The sequence below is a fragment of the Spinacia oleracea genome, chromosome 4 (assembly GCF_020520425.1).
Source record: "Spinacia oleracea cultivar Varoflay chromosome 4, BTI_SOV_V1, whole genome shotgun sequence".
Classification (NCBI taxonomy): Eukaryota; Viridiplantae; Streptophyta; class Magnoliopsida; order Caryophyllales; family Amaranthaceae; genus Spinacia; species Spinacia oleracea.
In genome coordinates this window covers 2,018,402-2,039,424 of record NC_079490.1, presented here as the reverse complement: position 1 = coordinate 2,039,424, position 21,023 = coordinate 2,018,402, and the positions used below count along the sequence as shown (strand labels likewise).

The 21,023-nt window shown below is 36.6% G+C and overlaps 2 protein-coding genes across 2 annotated transcripts; both read left to right on the top strand.

The window, feature by feature from the left end:
- The first annotated feature begins 1,357 nt into the window (after nucleotides 1–1,357).
- Nucleotides 1,358–16,389, top strand: LOC110801305 (cinnamoyl-CoA reductase CAD2). Its single transcript, XM_022006649.2, has 12 exons — nucleotides 1,358–1,681; nucleotides 2,342–2,511; nucleotides 3,145–3,339; nucleotides 3,450–3,615; nucleotides 3,720–3,906; nucleotides 4,393–4,464; nucleotides 10,811–10,947; nucleotides 13,287–13,456; nucleotides 14,196–14,390; nucleotides 14,494–14,656; nucleotides 15,207–15,393; nucleotides 16,046–16,389. Exons 1-12 carry the CDS (start codon nucleotides 1,552–1,554, stop codon nucleotides 16,188–16,190), a joined length of 1,917 nt encoding a protein of 638 aa, XP_021862341.2. The 5' UTR covers nucleotides 1,358–1,551; the 3' UTR covers nucleotides 16,191–16,389.
- Nucleotides 4,541–7,373, top strand: LOC110801312 (phenylacetaldehyde reductase). The gene is made up of 4 exons (XM_056843949.1): nucleotides 4,541–6,267; nucleotides 6,397–6,587; nucleotides 7,051–7,156; nucleotides 7,263–7,373. The coding sequence occupies exons 1-4, from the start codon at nucleotides 6,265–6,267 to the stop codon at nucleotides 7,305–7,307; spliced, it is 345 nt and encodes a 114-aa protein (XP_056699927.1). The 5' UTR covers nucleotides 4,541–6,264; the 3' UTR covers nucleotides 7,308–7,373.
- Nucleotides 16,390–21,023: the final 4,634 nt, after the last annotated feature.

Sequence of the window (21,023 nt, the reverse complement as noted above, 5' to 3'; positions counted from 1 at the left end):
GTAAGGACCCCACGATGTTCATTGTTCTGGACTTCTGGTTGTGAAAATCTGAAGTGGTCCCTTCTTAGCTGGCTTTTTTGTATTGCACCTTACACTAGTTGTTAGTGTAGCTGCCTCTTAAACTTCTTTTTTTCCCTTCTTCAAACTGTACCTCATCTGCAATCAATAATAATCATGTTGGTAGTGTAATCTGAACCGGTAAAGTGATGACCAAATTCCGACTGAGGATTACAAAAATTTCTGTTAGAAACATTTCCAGTTGTGGCACATTCTTGGGTACATGTTCTAGATGTTGTGACTCATCTACAAGCTTTTGAAGAACCTTTGGCTCATGGGAGATATTGATTATCCCTAAAGATGGTTGTGGGCCGGGTCGGGCTTCGGGTCTAGACAGAAATATAGTTGGGCCTAAACGGGTCGGGCCTAAGCCAGGCCCACTCTGCAACATGTCAGGCCGACTGAAACGTTCAAAACAGGGCCCAGTCCGGCCCAAGCCCGCGGGCTGTCTGGTCGGTTGTCGTGCCTAAGCCTAATTTTACTTAATTTAGCGTGCCTTGTCGTGCTTTTTCCGAAAATTGCGGCCCAAGGCCCACGACTTCGTGCTTGTGCCGGGCTGTGCTTTTCCCCACAACCATCTTTAATTATCCCTAAGTCATTAGTAACAAATTTAGGCACTAATAATAGGGTATGCCATTTAACTTCTTCCTATCAGGCTAAAAGACAAGAACCACCCTCTTCATTCCAGTACCATCCCTAAAAACCAAAACTTGTTAGTAAAGGAGGCGAGGCACTACCACTTCCTTAAAGACTTCGACAATCAACATGGCTTTTAGAGTTCTTGTCCTTGAATGGTTTTGGAGGAAAACAGATGATTTTTTTTAGTAATGAAGGTTGTTGGCAGAGATAGATAGATTTTACCGAGAAACGAAAGGAATTATTAGATTGAGCCACAAAAGAAACAAACACAAAGGCTGTTGGTTCTATTTTTTTTTTTGGTTAAAATTCTTAGTCACAGTCAAGTTGAGTAATAAAACTATCAGAAAAAGCAACAATAACAAAGCAACAAACTAAGACAGTGATGCTAGTGGATGGATTATTTGGATTATTTCCACAAATATTAGTTTGGGCTTACCTACCAGCTCTCATTAGATTGAATGGAATTATTTCTTTCCATTTTGTCCTACAAATTATGACAACTTTATTTTGTCTAAAAAAATAATGCAAAAATGTGACCATAATCTTTATGCCAATAATAAAAAATCAGAAAGGGGGTTATCCATCATTTTCTCACCGCCCTATTTATAAGGTTACTCATATAAACTACTTATTCATTGATAATACTAACGATATTTTTTGTTGACACTTTTAAATGATACGTGATATTGTACATTGTAAAATATTTTTACTGATTTTTAAATTCACAATCAACATCTCTAATAAGAAAGGAGAATCACTAATAGCATCTCACGATTGTCAACAATAGGATAAGGAGGTGAAAAATCAACCCCTTTAAACCTCAAAACTCAAAAGAAAAACAAGGAGTAAATCTCAATGGAAAAAAATATGAGTGGAGAAGGAAGGATAGTGTGTGTGACTGGTGCTTCAGGTTACATTGCTTCTTGGATTGTCAAGCTCTTGCTTCAACGAGGATACATTGTCAATGCCACTGTTCGCAGCTTAAGTATATTTCCTCTCCCTCTCTCTGTTTTTGTATATTTTTTTGATTTATAAGTGTTCAACCTGAAAGATCCACACTAAATTTTGTTGCTATTGATTAGCGTTAGGATCGTATTGTATTTCACTCAGTTTTGATAGTAGTCTGCACCCCGGAACTTCTTCATAGTGGCTCCCTTCATCATAGTACTACCTAGGTCGGAATTTAGTTATTACATAACTAGTTAGTTTAAATTATGCTATTAATATGTCACTTATTATCGAACGCAAGGTGTATTTTCTGAGGGGAGTGGAGTCTTGCCACTTCTGGTTACCATTGCAACATTTTCCGTCACAATTAGAGCACTAATCCAATAACTAGTAAAATAATAAACTTATATTCATTGTTTGTGAACTATAAGTACTCATGGATGAGTATTAAAGGGTTTATAGTTATTTGATTGTATTCAAAGGTGACAAATACCATCACATTGGTAGTGGAAATTACAAGTGATAACGCCTTCATATTTGAAAGGGCAGGTAATATGAATGGTTAGATGATATGGTATGTAGACAGTAATTTCTGACTAGAAAACAATTTACTGGCTCTGATTGTCTAGTTTATTAGTCATTCTAGCTGTCCAAGTTTCCAAATTATTTGTTAGTTTAAATGGTGTTTTGCATACAGATGATCCCACAAAAACAGAGCACTTGCTTGCATTGGATGGTGCTGAACAGAGGCTTCACTTGTTTGAAGCAAACCTCGTGGAGGAAGGCTCCTTTGATTCTGCTATTCATGGATGTGATGGTGTTTTCCATACCGCGACTCCCCTTATATTTCTTTCCACAAACCCCGAGGTTCAAGTTCAACTATAGCCTTCTAAATTCATTCACTTCCTAATTTCAGAATGGTTCTACAATTTTCGCTTATCTTTATTTGTTGGTTTATGTGTTATGATTGATATATTCGAATGCAATTTTTGATCTGTAACATCTGTTAATAATGGTTATAATCAATTCAGTGCCGGTTTCGGGCTATAGGCTTTAGTGCTTTACCTAGGAAAATTCTTGGTGGGTTATCCCTAAAGATGGCCGTGGGCCGGACCGAAAAGTTCAAAACAGGGCCCAGGCCCATGGGCTGTCGTGCATAAACCTAATTTTACTAAATTTAGCTTGCTTTGTCGTGTTTTTCTAAAAAATTAGGTTTTTTCGTACTCGGGTCGGACTGAAAAGTTCAAAACAGGGCCCAGGGCTTCGTGCTCGTGCTCGTGCCGGGCAGTGTTTTTTCGTACTCGGGTCGGGCTTTTTCGTTCCGGGTTTACTTTAGACATTTTCTTACCATTTCATTAGTGTTACATGGGGTTCTTACGCGTTTTGAATTTTAACGTTGCACTAGATGTTGTACTCCATATTAATACTTACAGGTTAGCCAGTAATAATCAGACTTGTATTTGTTGCACCTCTGTAATTTCTGGTTTTTTGGTTTTTCAGGCAGAAGTGATTGATCCCGCTGTGAAGGGAACTCTAAATGTGCTGGCCTCATGTGCAAAAGCTCCAACCGTCAAACGAGTGATTTTCACATCTTCTACTGCAGCAGTTGTACACACTGATGTACCTCTTACCAATGAGACGGTGGTTGATGAAACTTGGTTTTCTTCTCCAGAAAGCTGTAAGGGCAAAAAAGGGGTATGTAGTATGATTCTGTTCTATTTTATTTGGATGATAATTTCAAATTATAGAATTAGAAAAGGCAAAAGAATATGTCTGATTTTACCTTTTTTAATTATCTTATACAGGAATGTTATGTGCTATCAAAAACTTTTGCAGAAGATGCTGCATGGAAATTCGCCAAAGAGAATGGCATTGACATGATATCAGTAAACCCGGCTGCTGTAATAGGCCCAATGTTGCAGCCAACAATGAATCTTACTACCTTTTACTATGTTTTCAACTTGATTAATGGTATTAAAACTTCCTTAGTTCACTATTTTAGAACACGTGCTGAGTTGATGTTGTAAGAACCTTGATTGAACGTTAAATTGCTTCTAAAATTTGATTTGATTTAGGGTCGGAAACTTACCCAAATGCAACTTTAGGGTGGGTTCATGTCAAAGATGTTGCTGAAGCACATATTAGAGCCTTGGAGATCCCTACTGCTAATGGGAGGTACATACTGAGCGAAACTGTTGCACATTTTTCAGATATTGTCAAAATCTTGCACGAGCTATACCCAAATGCCAAACTCCCTAACAAGTAAGTTCATACTTTCCTTCTTAAAATTTGCCACTAGTGCTGTCACTTGCTTCTAGTACATTTCTGTTATCTATATATTATACTAAAGCACAATTGTTTTTTTTAATTGTTTTTTTTAGCTGAGTTATACAATAAATTCTTCTTCAAAATAATACACATTATAAAATATTTATTGTGAGTAAATTACGAAGTGACCATATTCTTTTTATTGTTTCATTGAATCTAAATGCAATTTCAGTTTGCATTGTAAATCAAAATTCTATAGGCCCCATTCGGTATCGTTTTTTGTTTTTTTAGAAACTAAAACAAAAATATGGAAACTACAAAAAATATTTTCCAGTGTTTTGTTGCCAGCTTTCAAAAATATAATAAATCCGTGCATTGCACGGGAGCTAACTAGTTAGGTACAAATGTGAGTGAGTATATTGTCCTGCGTTGCAAGATGAAGTCTAGGTACAAATAAAATCCTGCGTTTCTCGCTTTCAGGTGTGAGGATGATCAGCCATTTGAGACGACTTACAAGCTTTCAAAGGACAGAGTTAAAACCTTAGGCATTGAGTTCATTCCCCTGAAAATTGCTCTAAAGGAAACCGTTGAGTGTTTAAAGGAGAAGTTCAACCTTAGTGTTTGATGATTTCTGCACTAATAAAGGAATGCTATCTGTTGTGAACTTGTGATGCTACTGATTAGTGATTGGTAGCTATAATTATCTACTATAATCGTGTGGCCTAGGGATGGTTCTGAGTTGGGTTTTTCTCTTAGTAATATCTCAAGTTTGGACCATAGGAGAGTAGGGATATGTACTGGTTGTCTCTATTTCATATTAATGGTTCACATTTTGCATATTGTCCACCTTTTTTCTAAATAGTATTGCAAATTTACATATAACTCTAGTTTCGTCGCTGATTATATTAAAAAGTTGTCTATCTTTCCCAAAATAGTTTGTTTGTATTTCGATTTCCTAATGTGTCCTTACTGAAGTATTAAGCAACTGAAAGAGGATAAAAGAACAATGTCACACCTTCTTTCGGATGAATAGGTAAAGAGTAACTAGTTAGATTAAGGCAAATTTGCTAAAAAATGACCTTTTATAACCCAAATTTTGCGAGAAATGACCTTATATAATTTTTTTTTTTGAAATCACACCTTAATGTAAATTTTTTTTTGCCAGAAAGAATTACATTAAGGTGTGATTTCACAAAAAAAATTATATAAGGTCCTTTTTCGCAAAAATTGAGTTATAAATGGTCTTTTTTAACAAATTTGCCTTAGATCTGTTGAATTGACTGAGCAGTGTAAGTGGTCTATTTCTTTGATTAGTTGTCCATGTCAGGATACGAAATCCAATTTCAACTGTTCCAGCTTAAGAAAGAATATGATGGAACAAGTTTTGAGTGGTGTAGTAGAAGGAAAGAAAGTGTGTGTAACAGGTACCTCTGGCTTCATAGCTTCTTGGCACATCCTTAAATTATGATTTGGGAAGAACTAGAGTCCTACAACAATGTCTGCTGATGTAAAGAAACTTATTGAAGCTATACATAATACATCAGCAGAAAGAAGAATCTAGATTGTTTCGGTTCTTGAATGGATTGAATGACAAATATGGAAATCAGAGAAGTCAGATACTGATGATGAGTCCATTGCCTACTGTTGAGAGTGCTTGTGCTGTGTTGCAGCAAGAAGAGTCACAGAGAGAAGTGTTGAAATCAGTGAAAACTGTAATTGAAATGTCAGAATGATAAAATGCAGATGATATTTCAGGCTTGTGGTGTAAAAGGTCAGGTGTTGGACTGTTGTTGGAAAGAGGATGCCAAGAAATCGTACCAAAAGACCAAGTTGGGACATCAAGTCAGACACCAAAATGGAATGCAATAAAGAGTAGACCTGATCAAATTGCGGGCTAGGTTTGGGCCAGGCCACGACTCAAAAATTCTGCCCAAAACCTGCTATTTCGTGCCTAAAATAGCAGGCTTTCGGGCCATTCAGGTTTGGCCAATTTTATAACTACAAAAATGCACTTTTGAGTCGTCAAAAGCCACCCAAAAAAATTTAAAATTTTGTCGGGTCCGGCCCTAAAAAATCTGCCCAAATGGCCAGACCCCCGTCATTTTTCGGGTCGGGCCGGGCTCATGTTGATCAGGTCTGGTAAAGAGCAATTACCCCAAGATGGCAAGATTAGTTCAAAGAAATGATTCAGGGGTATTTTTTCACTCAACAGCAACTTGATCAAATTGCAAAACTGTTGCCAAGTCTGATAAATCAGCAAAATGGCAAGGCAACAGACACTGATGATGATGATGAGTGGAAAGACAACATGACTCTACTACTCCAACATTTTCCTGGTTTTTAACTTGATTAATGGTATGATTATTTTCCTCGTTTCAAAGTTTTCTGTAGGCTGATCTGATCTGGTTGTAGTAATTAACAGACTTAATAAAATATCATACATTTATATTCCGTATTGCTTTTGTTTTCGGAGTTTTTTTTCAGGGTCGGAAACCTATCCAAAAGGGAGCTTTAGTACGGAATATTCATGTAAAAGATGTTGCAGAAGCACACATTCGCGCCTTTGAGATCCCTTCTGCTAACGGGAGGTACATACTGAGCGAAAGGGTTGCACATTATTCAGAAATCGTCAAAATCCTGCACGAGCTTTACCCGAGTGTTAAACTCCCTGAAAGGTAAGAAGTAACCTCATTCTTTCTATCTTATACAATCTGCTCACTTCTGCATTGACTTTGCAACTCCTGCTCTTTTTACAATATCCATATCTAAAGATGGCAATGAGTCGGGTCGTGCCTTGTGCCGAGGCCACGTGCCTTGGGCCTGAACACTTGAACAGACACGGCCCACGCCAAGCTACTTTTTGGGGTCGGGCCGAGTCGAAAGTTTCATAAAGGGCGGTCCAAGAACGGCCCTATCCCATGTACCTATGTGTCGGGCCGGGCCTTCGTGTCTGAGCCTAATTCCACTAAATTCAACGTGTTTTGTCGTGCTTTTCCAAAAAAAATGTGGCCTGAGCTCAACCCACGGCCCATGACTTCGTGATCGTGCTTTTTCCCTGTTGGGCGAAGGCAGCCCGGTCCGGCCCGGCCCGACCCAGAGTTATCTTTTAATTTATAACCCTGCATGTTTCGGTTTCAGGTGCGCGGATGATCAGCCTTTTGACCTTGCTTACACACATTCGAAGGACAAAGCTAAAACGTTAGGCGTTGAGTATATTCCTTTGGAAACTGCTCTAAAGGAAACAGTTGAGTGCTCAAAGGAGAAGTTTTTGATACCATTTTTCGCTTAGTTCAAAAATAAAGGAATGGTTTTCTAGTTTATGTAATATTGATTGATTTTTGGTTTTGTAGCTGGACAACGAGATCATCTACTGTAACAATGTGGTACGGGCCTAAATGCCCGAGCGGGGATATTTTTTAATTTGAAATTTGATGATACAATCATACAATTATGGAAAATAATTGTACATCGTAAATTGATTTTGGCACACCTTCATACAAGTGGAATACAGAGAACGCCACAATGAAATACGAAGTAGTTTTTATAGTTTAGATTGTTATTATTGATTGTAGCACGAAGCCTATGATTGAAATTTTGGTATCTATGAGACTATGACCACGAGATCGTCTACTGTAATAACGTGGTACGGGCCTGAATGCCCGAGCGCGGATATTTTAAGTTCGAAATTTTGATGATATTCCGTAAAATTTTGGACATGATTGTACATTGCAAACTGATTTTGGCACACACTTTTGCAAGTAAAACACGATAAAATGCAAAAACAAAGGAATGCTTTACTAGTTTACGTTATTATTGATTGCTAATTTGGTAGCCTTTGATCACGAGATCATTTACTGACTACTTGTCACAATAATGTGGTGTGTGCCTTATAATTGGCCTGACAAATTGAGGGCCTATAGGCTATAGCCATTAGCCAAGATATAAATTACAATAGTGAATAATAAAAAAAAAAAAATTAGATTAGGGCGAGCTATATTAGTCTCACTATATTACTGATGGGATTACAAAGCTAATTTACCTCATGATTCCCTAATTGTAGAATGGACAACAAACACATCAATGATAAAAAAAATTAGATTAGGGCGAGCTATATTAGTTTCACTATATTACTGATGGGATTACAAAGCTAATTTACCTCATGATTCCCTAATTGTAGAATGGACAACAAACACATCAATGATAAAAAAAATTAGATTAGGGCGAGCTATATTAGTCTCACTATATTACTGATGGGATTACAAAGCTAATTTACCTCATGATTCCCTAATCGTAGAATGGACAACAAACACATCAATAATAAATGATTCTTAATTAACATCATCTCTTGTGGAGTTACTTTTGTGAGAGATAATTAGAAACGTATTAATTAGTGAAATTCTAGGGTTAAAACAACTCTTGCCAAGAAGTAGAGATTCTAAGAATTAAAGATGAAGTGGAACCAAATGGAAAAATAAATGAAGTCATGGATTATTATTGAAGTATTAGTAACTCAAACTTGTACTCTACATTCTACAAGCATCTTCAAAAATCGGACATGATATGTACACTCTTCATTTGGAGATTAAATAATGAACTTTTCAAAAAATAGTCTAGTTAAACAGTTGGTTCAACATGTATCCATGTCCGACATGAGTACTCGAGGGCCGAATCCGAGACCTCAAAAACTCACGTTGAATTTTCGACACTCGGAAAAGTCCTGTCGAAAAAGTCTTTTGCGATGGGGCTAACAACCAAACAAAGATGGGAACAACCGTCGAAAATGTCTTTTACGACGGGTTAACGACGGAACTTTTCATTAACGACGGCCCCCTTTTATGACGGGTTCGCGACATAAAATCCCGTCATTAATCAACGATTATTGGCCTTTAGCGACGGGATTTCCCGTCGTTAATGGTAGAATTTCTTGTAGTGATATGAACATTCATATGGGGCCAAAATCATGAATTTTTCACAAAATAGCCTAGTCGGACACTTGGACACGTACTCGTATCTGTTACGGATACCCGAGTACAAGTAACATGGATACCTGAGTCCGAGTAACAACTGCTATGTTTTCTCCACAACAAATTAGAAGCTTATGTTAGTTTCGGAGTGTTACTTAGACTTCTCTTTATTTTACCTCAAATATCTGTATCGGATTCTCGACAAACTGACACACATTTAGACACTTGACACTCTATTTTGAGCCAAAATCACGAACGTTTTACAAAATAACCTAATCTGACACTTGTACACGTGTCTGTATCCGACATGAATACCCGAGTTCGAGTAACATAATGAGTTGCTTTGGTTACTCCGTAAGAAATTAATGGTTTCGCAGTGTTGCATGCAAAGTGCAAACCTACTACTAGTCTTAGATAACTGTAGCTTTCTAGAAAAAAGGTCTGAATTTCACAGTTACACGACTATACAAGAAAACCCACTAATTTTGCCAACTTCTACAAAAATTGTGTCACATTCATTGTCAATTTCCATAATTAAAAATTGCTAATTATTCGGCTAATTATAGTATTGTGACCCTTTTAATTAAATGTAGTACTATGTTGGGACAAGAGGGAGTAATATAAACGTTCCTTAAATGGAGCAACAAAGTTACGTGACATAACATAATTTTGACTACTAATTGTGATAGCACAATTTCTGACGGTCTAACGGTTAGACCTTTTTTATACACTGGAACAATTAATTAGTTAACCACTGAAACCAATTACTTAAGTCTGAAATTCAATTAGTTAAGCAACGAAACCAATTAGTTATGCAACCGAACTAATTAGTTAAGCACTGAACCGGCCAATTAGTTAAACAATGAAACTGATTAGTTAAGCAATGAGATGAATTAGTTAAGATTTTATGAGTTTTAGTTAATAATAAGTTTGTTCAAAAATAATAACTACTCGACTAATAAATTTAACTATTTGTCTTTATATCGTAACTATTTTTTATTTAATTAGTTATGATTTTATTACTTTTAGTTATGTTTTATACTAATTTAGTTAGTACTAACAAAGTGGTCTAACCATTAGACGATCTTGCACAAAAGTTTCTGATTTCTTTTAAGCTAGCTAGATGTGTCAAATTTAACAACGTGGCGTGTTAGAATCGAATTCCTGAATAATGGACAATAACTAGTGTTATAAACGTAGAGAATTTGTATTGAAGTAAAGAAATTAGATAAATAATTTCTTGTAATTCATAACAAATTAAAATGGTTCGCAATTTTTAATTTTTTTATAGGAAAGGAAAATTTCATTAGAATAAAGACATATGACATATACAAAATAAAATTGATTTTTTAACCTAACAATATTTATTTTAAGTGTGTTTATAGATGTGTCTCGTACTCTCGTGGCTAAACTAATCAAACTCGATTCCTCTGACAACATAAAGAAACCCTCAACATAAAGTGTCTTCTGATCGATGAACTTTCTTCACTTCCAACACCGAATTTAACCATGAAATTCGCTCAAAAGATCCTAGTAATACTTCTTTTTAAAATAATGTAATAACGGACAAAACAAATTCTTGTAAAAATCCTTCTAGAAGTCTAGCTATACACTATCATACCCCATGCCACATTCGCCTCCTCCTACTCAACTGATAAACTATTCATACAATTAACAGTTAAATAAGTGTCAAACAGTCTGATAGATCGGATCTGTGTTCAAAAGCAAAAGCAACATCACTCACTAAATTCCATAATTTTTCCACAACTTTCCAAGCAATTAATTATGAATTGTTTAATTCAATGCTTGATACCTTTAGTAGTTGGATGCATGCATTGTGTTTTAGTAAATGAAACTTTGTAACATTTCCCTATAAAAACGTACCCTCATCCCCCTCCTTAGTTTATTCATAGACTTGTATTTTTTTTTATAAGTAAACAAGCTATGGATTCCAAAGGAGGAGAAGGGAAGAAGGTGTGTGTTACAGGTGCTTCAGGCTACATTGCTTCTTGGATCGTCAAACTCTTGCTTGACCGTGGTTACACCGTCAACGCCACCGTTCGTCGCCTAAGTATGTTTTTTTTTTTTTTTTGGTTATCGTTAATAATAAGTCATACGACATCTGCATCATTTGATTGTCTTGATTTGTGAAATACTTATTTAAAGTATGCATGTTTGTTAGTTACTCTTAGTTTAAATGTTTTTCTTATTTTGTTATCGTTAATAATAAGTCATACGATATCGGCAACATTGATTGTGTCGATTGTGAAACACTAATTTAAAGTATGCATGTGTGTTAATTACTCTTAGTTTAAATGTTTTTCTTATTTTATTATCCTTAATAATAAGTCATACGACATCCGCAGCATTGATTGTCTCGATTTGTTAAACACTGATTTAATTCAAAGTATGCATGTGTGTTAGTTACTCTTAGTTTTTGTCCTATTTTGCTTTGGTACCTTCATCGACTCTTGTATAAGAAATGTTTAGGTTATAGCCTAAGTATGTACTACCTCCGTTTCAGAATGTTCTTTACAGTTACTATTTGCACGGACTCCAATGCAATATTTAAATACTAATATATTCAATTTCGTATGTGAAAAAATTATAAAAAGTTGATATTCTGAAAATACATATCGAGACCAATCTAACAAGATCTTACATGTAACGTTTTGATGTATATAATAGTGAGAATTTACGGTCAAAGTTTTCATATTTTGGACACATATTCCTAAGCGTAAACAACTTTCAGAAACGGAGGAAGTAATATGTAATGAATTGTAGGCATGAGTTATGAACTTTGCATCTAGATGGTCCAGTAACGGGAGAGAATCGTCTATAAAAGAAAACACATCGATAATTAACTTGCATGAGTTTAAATTTTTTATATAAGTAGTTAATTTGTTTATGTTAGACAAGCTAGAAATACGGTCGCTGAATCAGTATCCAAGTGGGAAAAGATGTTAATTCAAAACGTATTTGTATTTGTATGTACTTGTCTCCCCAAAGCCTACAAACTTTGACGGATCTAGATTTGATTTAATAAATTTGGAAAACTTGCATGAGCTTTAGTTTGTTTCTAGGCACACACACTTCTTACAATTAAAGTCCATAATTTGGGAGAAATAATGGAATTGTTTGTTTTTTTTTTGTTTTGGTTTTTGGGGTTGTTGAGTTTTTTGGATTTGTTGTACTTTATTTATGGCAATCTTATTTGTGTGGTTGCTTCATTGATGGTACCAATTCCCAAGAACTTTCTAGCTAGAGTACGTGTTAACTTAGCTTGTTGTAACGAACATTTCTTGCCATGGTTTGGATAAAGGATAGTTATGGCCAACTTATGGGTGTCTAATGTCTATGAATGGGTTTGACATTGACAACTTCTAGCAAACGATGTAACTAATTAAATGCCCAAGTGTTTTGTCTTTAACTCTCATACCAATTGATATGACAAAAGGTCTTGCGCGCACAAGGTGTACAATAAATTTATTGTACACCAAGATAACTTTTACTCATTTTTTTGTAACTTTAACCTAGTTTTGATTAACTTTTATATTAGTAAAAAAAAATTGATAGATAAATATTCTAAAGGGTTAAATGATTGATTTTATACATTATTAGTGATTTTGAAGAAATAAGTTTTATTAAAATGAAAAAAAAAATCACTTACAAATAGATAACTTTTACATATATAAGATTAACTTTTAAACATTTTGAGTTAACTTTTACTCCGGTGTACAATATTTATTGTACAACCTTTGTAAATAAGAATTTGTGTTGATATGAATATGAGTAAGAAAAATGTGTACTAAGGTAAGCTATCTAAGAAACAAATTTGATTGATGATTTTGGGAAGATAGATTAGATGATATATTGTGGAAATTTGAAAGTTATATCTCAAAAGTTTGTTGTAATGCCTAAACACCTAGATAACAAAAGCTCATCAAAATATTTCAACCATGCATGACTCATGAAACATAAGTAAGACTTGTCAAATTGGTCAATCATGTCGGAAATATGGGAGGGGGGATTCGAACCTGAGACCTAGTGTATACATGTCATTAATCTTAACCATTAGGTCAAGACATCTTTGATTCATCAATTGAACATTTGAATGTCAATAAGTTTGATAAGAAAGCAACGAAGGTTGCAAGAAACAATATAGTATTCGACACTCCAACATGGGTTTAGATTCTTAGACACATTATTTTGGATCAGGAACATAGAAATTTCTCATAAAAATGACCGAGTATGACACTTGGACACGAACCATAGGAAAACCCGATTAGGAAACAAATTTTGCTTAATTTTAGTTAAGTTTTCATTAATTTTGCATTTTAAAACACTTCATTTCAATTAATTTTTAAATAATGATCCCGCTACCTATAACTTTTGGATCCACCACTGCAGATGATCCGAAGAAAGTAGACCATTTGCTTGCATTAGATGGAGCAAAAGAAAGACTTCACTTATTCGAAGCCAATCTCTTAGAAGAAGGCTCCTTTGATTCTGCTATTCAAGGATGTGATGGTGTTTTCCATACTGCATCTCCCGTTAAACTCGAAGTTTCAAATCCTCAAGTTTATCATCTCAATCCCTTAAATACTATCATCTGTCTTTCTTTCATTTTTTCTAATACTTGAAAATTGGACCTGGTCAGAAGGCGGGCCGGGTTTGGGCCTGGACCAAGAAAGGAAGCCCAAAATGTCAGGCCATATAGAGCCAGGCCAAACTTTGGGCCAATTTTTGTGCCCAAAGCCCTCTATTTCTGGCTAAGATAGCGGGATTTCGGGCCGTTTTCGGGCTGGCTCAATTTATAACTAAAATCACAAGATTTAGTTGCCTAAAACCCGCTCAAAAAAAGTGAAATAGGTCGGACCGGGCCCGAACAACGGGTTATTTTTTGTGCCCAAAGCCCTTTATTTCTGGCCAAAACAGCGGGATTTCAGGCCTTTTGGACCGGGTCAATGTTATACCTAAAACCTCAAGTTTGAGTTGCCCAAGGCCTTCCCAAAAAAAAAGTAAAATTGGGTCGGACCGGGGGCCCAAATAACGGACCTAAAAACTTCCTGGAACCCGTTATTTTTTCGGGCCGGGTGGGACAAGCTTCGGGTCAATTTTTTGTACTCAAACCCTCTATTTCAGGCCATCCCATTTTTATAACTTACTCGGTCAAAAAAAAAGGTTAAATACTTGTTGGGCTGGGCCCAAAACATGCCTAAAATCTGCCCAAACCCCCGGCATTTTGGGGTCAGGTCGGGCCAGCGGGCCAGGATCAAGGTTACTAACTGTTAATTATTTTTACAAATCATGTTTCAGGCAGAGCTAATTGATCCAGCAGTAAAAGGAACACTGAATGTCCTTACATCCTGCGCCAGAATCCCAACCATCAAACGCATAGTTTTCACATCATCAATGGCTGCAGTTCTTCTCACTGGTAGACCTCTAACTGCTGAAACTGTTGTCGATGAAACATGGTTTTCTGTCCCGGAAATCTGCGAGAAACAACAAATGGTTTGCATACTTGTCATTAAATTCTGATCTGAATCATCTGATTATATGCTATTTTATGTTATGACAGAAAATAGCTAAACAAAACCTGGTTTATGTTATGCAGAAGTGGTATCTTCAGTCAAAGACATTGGCCGAAGAAGCTGCATGGAACTTTGTTAAAGAACATGGGCTTGATATGGTGTCGATAAACCCTGCAATTGTTATAGGCCCTTTGCTGCAGCCAACGATCAATACCAGTTCTTTTGCTGTTTTAAGTTTGGTCAATGGTATGATCTTCTTGGTTTTATGCATAAAAGGATCCCTTTTACCTTAAAAGGTTTATCTGCACTAAACCTGATCATCTTGAGCCTGGCTTGCTGACCCGGCCCGAAAAAGTGGGTTTTGGGGGTAGATTTAACAAGCCCTTTTCTCCGGCAGATCCGGTTTTACAATTTTATGGTTGGGTTATGGGCAACTAAGTTTTGATTTTGGTTATAAAACTGGCCCTGTCCGAAATGACCCGGAAAGATTGCTACTTTCGGCCCAAAACAGCCGGTATTGGGCACAAAAAATCGGCCGAAAGTTTGTCCCGGCTCGACATAATGGGAAAAAACTTTTGGTCGTGGCCCCATCCCGAACCCATCTCGGCCCACCTTTTGATCAGGTCTATTATGTACTGGTCTGAACTTATCAAAATTTAATATAACCCGTAACTGAACTTATGTTTTTTGAAACTTAATTAATGTAAGGTGAAAAAATAACAAATCCTTTGTAAAATGGTGGGTATTAATCTTCAACAGCTACTAATTTTTCCTGATATATTTTGCAATATTTCAGGACTAGAAACCTACCAAAATGCAACCTTTGGATGGGTACATGTCAAAGATGTTGCTGAAGCACATATTCTAGCATTCGAGAATCCATCAGCAAATGGGAGGTACCTCTTAAACGAAAGTGTTAATCATGTTTCAGAAGTTGTGAAAATCTTAAGAGAGCTTTACCCTAATCTCAAACTCCCTAACAAGTAAGTTTGTTTTGTTCATTCTCTTATGTATTCAGAGTAGACCCGATCACCTTGAGCCCGACCCGGCCAGAAAACAGTGGGTTGTGAGCAGACTTTAGGCCCGTTTTCCAGGCCCGCCTCAACCCGATTTTAGTTTTGAGCAACTCAAATTCACAAATTTAGTTATCTAATTGGCACGGCCCAGCAATGGCCCGAAAGCCCACTATTTTATGACCCAAAATAGAGGGTTTTGGGCACAAAAAAGGCCCGGAGTTTGGACCAACCTGACATTATGGGCTCCTTTTTTGGTCCCGACTAGGGCTGTCAAAAAATAACCCGATCCAACCGATTTCTGACAAAAACCGAAGTGACCCAAAAAAAAAAAATCTCACATTCAGTCCGCATAAGCATAATGGCCCCATACAACTACATTATCCAATTAAACTCGAACCGATTGTACTCGACCCGTAACCGACCGATGACCCAATTTGACACCCCTACGTCTTTTGATATTCTTCCCGGGTCTGAAAAACGGGCCTAAATATTCTTCCAAAACCCACTATTTCCGGGCTGTATCGGGCCAGCGGGCCAGGCTCAAGATGATCAGGTACAATTCAGAGCTTAGTTTACCTCTTTTATTTCACTACTAACGAACTACCATGAACGGGCTTAGGCCCGCAGATGACAACCCGTTTGATCCGACGTACAAGGTTTCTAAGGAAAAGGCTGAAAGCTTAGGCATCAACTACATTCCCCTGAAAACTTGCCTCAAGGACACTGTCGATTGCTTGATCGAGAAGAAGTTTGTTAGTGTTTGATTTCTGCTGTTCGTTTACTCTACTGTCGAATTTTCTGTATCGTATGTTCAATCAAATCTATATGAAGTACCAATTTCGTTTTAATTTATCATGTTCTGTTCTAAACATTGAAAGAAATTTGGAGAAGTTTGTAAACAGAACTGAGAAACATTTGACTTGTATAAATTAAAGTTAACTTTGGTTTTGTTGTTGTGTGTTATCCCCTGGTCTGTACTAAGCTACTGATAATGGAGATGATCAAAATGGTCCGACAGTAGAACCTGATCAAAAGATGGGCCGGGTTGGGTTCAGCATGGGAAGGAGCAGGGGCCTATAAATCAGTCCAACATGTTGGGCCGGGTCAGGCCAAACTTCGACCCAAATTTGTGCCCAAAACCCGCTACTTCGGGCTAATTTGGCTGGTTTACGGGTCATATTGGGCCATGCTAATTTTAAAATTAAAAATACAGTTTCGAGTAGCCCAAAACCCGCCTTAAAAAATAGATTCGAATCGGATCGGGCCCAAAAAATAGGATCCAAAAATTCGGGTCCGAGATAAAATGATCAGATGACATGATTTTGAGCCGGTTTGGACAAGTTTAGCGGCTTGACTACCGAGCTTCTTTTGGTTTTCTCAAGGTGTTTATCCCGCTAACCCGAACCGGGTTAACCTGTGTAAAGTTCCAGTCTGGTAGAGCACTTCATCTTACCTTATAAAAGGAAAATACGATTGAATTCTCAAAAAAAAAAAAAAAAAAAAGAAAAAAAAAGAGTGGCCATCTTTCTCTCCTTTTTAAGGGTATTCTTCATAACTGTTTTTTCAGGTTTTTCATGCCAAAAGAGGCAAAAACAGAATCTATTTTGTTACTCACAATTTGGCAACAGCTTTAATGGCCTATATTACTGTAATTGCACAGCTTTCTTGTTGTAGGAGTTTGTTTCCTTGTTCCCTTTACTTTGGGAAATAAGAACGGAAAATAACTGTAAATTTGTCGAAATCTGGAAAATGGGACTAAATCTTTCCATTAATTTCTGCAGTTTCCCAGAAATCAAATTCTCAGCAGACTGCATAATTATTAACACTTTCTAAGATCATTAGACATTTGATTTGACTGAGGAAGAATCCTAAAAGATTGTCATATCATTTACACAAAAATCAATCGAAAAAACAGACATTAGAATTGAGAACTAAATTTGTAGGTTTAGATTTAATTAGGTAAAAGTTATGCCACCAAGAAACTCCGAGCTAGATTTCATACTCAAGCTAACACACAAAAATATGCTCAAATCAGAAAATTAACAAGCTAAAAGCCCTCTTCAATATAGATGAAATACAGGACTTGAAAATCCGAAAACAAACGGATTTTAATTCAGAAATTAATGTAACATTTATACCGGATAAAATCCAGTGAAAAATTGAAAACAAACAAAGCTTTGATGCTGATTTGACACTTGATACTCGTATCAAAGGGTAAAATCCTTTGCAGATTTGACACTTGATACTCGTATCAAAGGGTAAAATCCTTTGCAGATTTGACACTTGATACTCATATCAAGGGTAAAATCCTTTGTAGATTTGACGCTTGACACTCATATCAAGGGGTAAAATACTATCCTTCCTAGAGGGAAAGGCAAAAAAGCAATATAATCGAGCATAAACTTCCCAACAAGTCTTCAAAGTTCTCCGCAAACTTGGTATTCAGAACGGTTGCCATGTGTGCTAGCAAATGAGCATCGCCGTCAACAACCCCTCGAATTCCTGAAGGAAAGTACGTGTCGAATTCCCAAGACCCCTCATACCAATGAAGAGATTCAAACAAACACATTTGTTTTGTTTTTCCATAGAATAGAGAGTAATTCTAACAGGCTTTATTTCTTTTGAGAAATAAGATGACTCTCATTCTGAATTTCTGGTAATGGATGGGATGTTACGGCTGCTGTTGATGAGATTAATATATACTTGGTTTTCAACAATTAGGGTTTTGTTAGTTGCCCACTAGTACACGTGTAAGTAGTAGTACTATACAAAATAATTCAAAGTTGTATCCCCACCACCAAACTACTCTAACTGATGATTTTGAATTTTGATGTCTCTTCTTCACAGTTCACACCAGCAGAGTACTTCTATGTTATTCGGATTCTTCATTATATTAATTAATCGGTACCGTATTGACCTGTTTCGAAAATGGGGTGTTAATGTACTATGTGGACTAAAACTCTAAAAGATGGGATAAACATGGTGTTGGGGTTTGGATTCGGGTTTAGGATAACAGGGTGAAACCTCTTACCCAAATACTACTTGGTTATATGAACAGTCCTTGCCGTGGATTCTAGCAAGAATCTTCACCGTACAACAGTGTAAGTATAACAAAGACTAGTTTTTTTTGCTAATTTGCTCATTTGAAACTTGTGAAGATCAAGTTGTGGCCTAAGCTATTGTACACTAGACTGGATTGCAAATGTCAAAACTTGGAACTCAAAAGTTGTGGGCTAAAGTATTGCATTATACTTCTACATAACTGAACTAGATGGTCTAGATTGCAAATGTCATGTGTCTTGAAGTTTCCGACTATTTTCTTCAAATGCATTACGAGTTCTCTCCTATTTAAACGAGAGGTAAAAATAATTAGGTGTACTTAGGTGCAGACCAGGGTGTACCATGCACCCATGGGTATTTTGGAGGTGCAAAAAGATGGTTGTGGGCCAAGCTAGGCTTCGGGCCGAGTCCACGAGTCGTTGCCCTGAACAGGCCAGCCCACACAAAGCCAACTCTGCATCAGCCCGTGCCAAACAGAACTTTTTCAAATATGACCCAGGCCCACGGGCCCTCGTGTCGGGCCATCATGCTTAAACCTAAATTTATAAAATTAGTGTGCTTTGCCGTGTCGCTTTGTCCAAAAAATGTAGCCCAAGCCCGGCCCACAATTTCGTGCTCGTGATGGGCCATGCTTTTTCATGTCGGCCCGGCCCATAGCAATCTTTAAAGGTGCATGGACGCACGGCATGGTGCACCCAAATGCACCTTAGAGGCGTAGATGTGCTGCTCTGATAATACAATACACTCCCCTTTCTTCCTTTCCCTCTCCTAATAATGCCTTCCCTTTTACCTTACCTTTAAACAAAAAAAGAAGTGTTATCCCAATCCATCCTCTTCCACACTCAATTAAAAGTCTTCAGTGTGAATAAGGTAATAGGCAAAAGCATGGAGAGTTGCACCTTGATCATAGTGGGAAGAGAACATGTACATCAAGCTCATGTTCTTGCAGGGTAGAGCACAAGAGAGCAAACTCATGTTATGATTTCTAGCTTTAATTTTAGTTTCAACAATATGCATAAAAGAATTAAGGAACAATGCATACTTAAACGCAGTAGGACTACCAATGAAATTACTGTTTACTACACCATTCGGATAACAAACAAAACACGGTTTTACATCCCGCCTCCTCAAATGCACGTCATCCAAGCAGTAAATTGGTTCCAGTTAAACTTTGGCTCAGACAACAACAAAAGCAGTGAATCGGTTCCAGTTAAACTTTGGCTCAGACAACATAAGCAGTAAATCGGTTCCAGTTAAACTTTGGCTCAAACAATATAAGCAGTCCATCAATTCAATTCATCATAATAAAATTTCAAGCAGACTACTCAAGATTCACAAAAAACTTTGGCTCAAGATTCACCAAGCAGTAAATAGTTTCCAATTAAACTGTGGCTCAAACAATATAAGCAGTCAATCAATTCCAATCATCATAATAAAATTCCAAGCAATATGCATAGTACAAATTTACAAGAAAATCAAATCAAATTTACAACATAAGCAGTCAATCAATTCCAATTAAACTCCGGCTCAAGAAACATAAGCAGTCAATCAATTCCAATCATTTTTTTTTAATTTCAAGCAGACTACTCAAGATTCACATAAAACTCCAACAATAGCAGTGTACATAGTACAATTTACAAGAAAATCAGCATTCGGCGTGACTGACACACCATGCAAATAAATCAACCGAACTCTCAATCAATTCCAACCAAGAAAAAAACATATTTCAAACAAACAACCAACGTTCACATAAACATCAACAACAGCCACATATGAACCATGGTCCATGGCCTACAATAATACGTTATTTCACAATACACCTCAACAACTCAAATAACAATTTACCCTAGTTTCCATACAATTCCAAGCAGAGTTCTAATCGAAAACAGGCCAAATATATAATGAAGCAGAAGCTTCAAGAGTATGTCGACTTGATAATGAAGTTATGATGACTGATAGGGTTCATAACCACTCGCTTCAACAAACACCAAGTGATTGTCCAAAAATCACCACAGCGTTCCTTACAAGTAATAACAAATATTAAATCCAAAAGCCAAATGCAGTTTTACATCCCACCTTATATGCAACGTCCTAGCATTCGTTTATTCCATTCTATTAACTTCCGATCAGACAAATCATTCAAATTTAAGGTAGAAAAACAAAATGACATACAGGCAATAGCAATAGTGCTCATCAAGGTACATTTTTATGCCACATCATCATTTTACAAACCCCATTTTCAACAAACCTTGTGCTAATAATAGACAAACCTATTTAAAAATTTATGTATGGCCCCACCCATATATCATTCAACTCACGTAAAAAAAAAAAATATATTTTTACTTTATTAGATGCAATGAGGTTTGTTTTTAGTAACCTCTCTTGAAAAAGCTTGCCTAAGCAATAGTAAGGTTTGTATACAAACCTCAAAAGCATAAAACAAACCTCATGAAAAACCTCTTATTGCTATACGAGTACAATTTAGAAGAAAACCGATATTCCATGTTACAGTTCACCTCAGCTTTCATTCAAACACA

Coding starts and splice junctions, on each gene's coding strand:
- LOC110801305 (XM_022006649.2), top strand. CDS start 1,552: ATGGAAAAAAATATGAGTGGAGAAGGAAGGATAGTGTGTGTGACTGGT. Junction 13,457..14,195: donor TCGAAGTTTCAAATCCTCAA/GTTTATCATCTC, acceptor ATCATGTTTCAG/GCAGAGCTAATTGATCCAGC. Junction 14,657..15,206: donor TGTTTTAAGTTTGGTCAATG/GTATGATCTTCT, acceptor GCAATATTTCAG/GACTAGAAACCTACCAAAAT.
- LOC110801312 (XM_056843949.1), top strand. Junction 6,588..7,050: donor AGTGTTAAACTCCCTGAAAG/GTAAGAAGTAAC, acceptor TTTCGGTTTCAG/GTGCGCGGATGATCAGCCTT. Junction 7,157..7,262: donor AAACTGCTCTAAAGGAAACA/GTTGAGTGCTCA, acceptor TTGGTTTTGTAG/CTGGACAACGAGATCATCTA.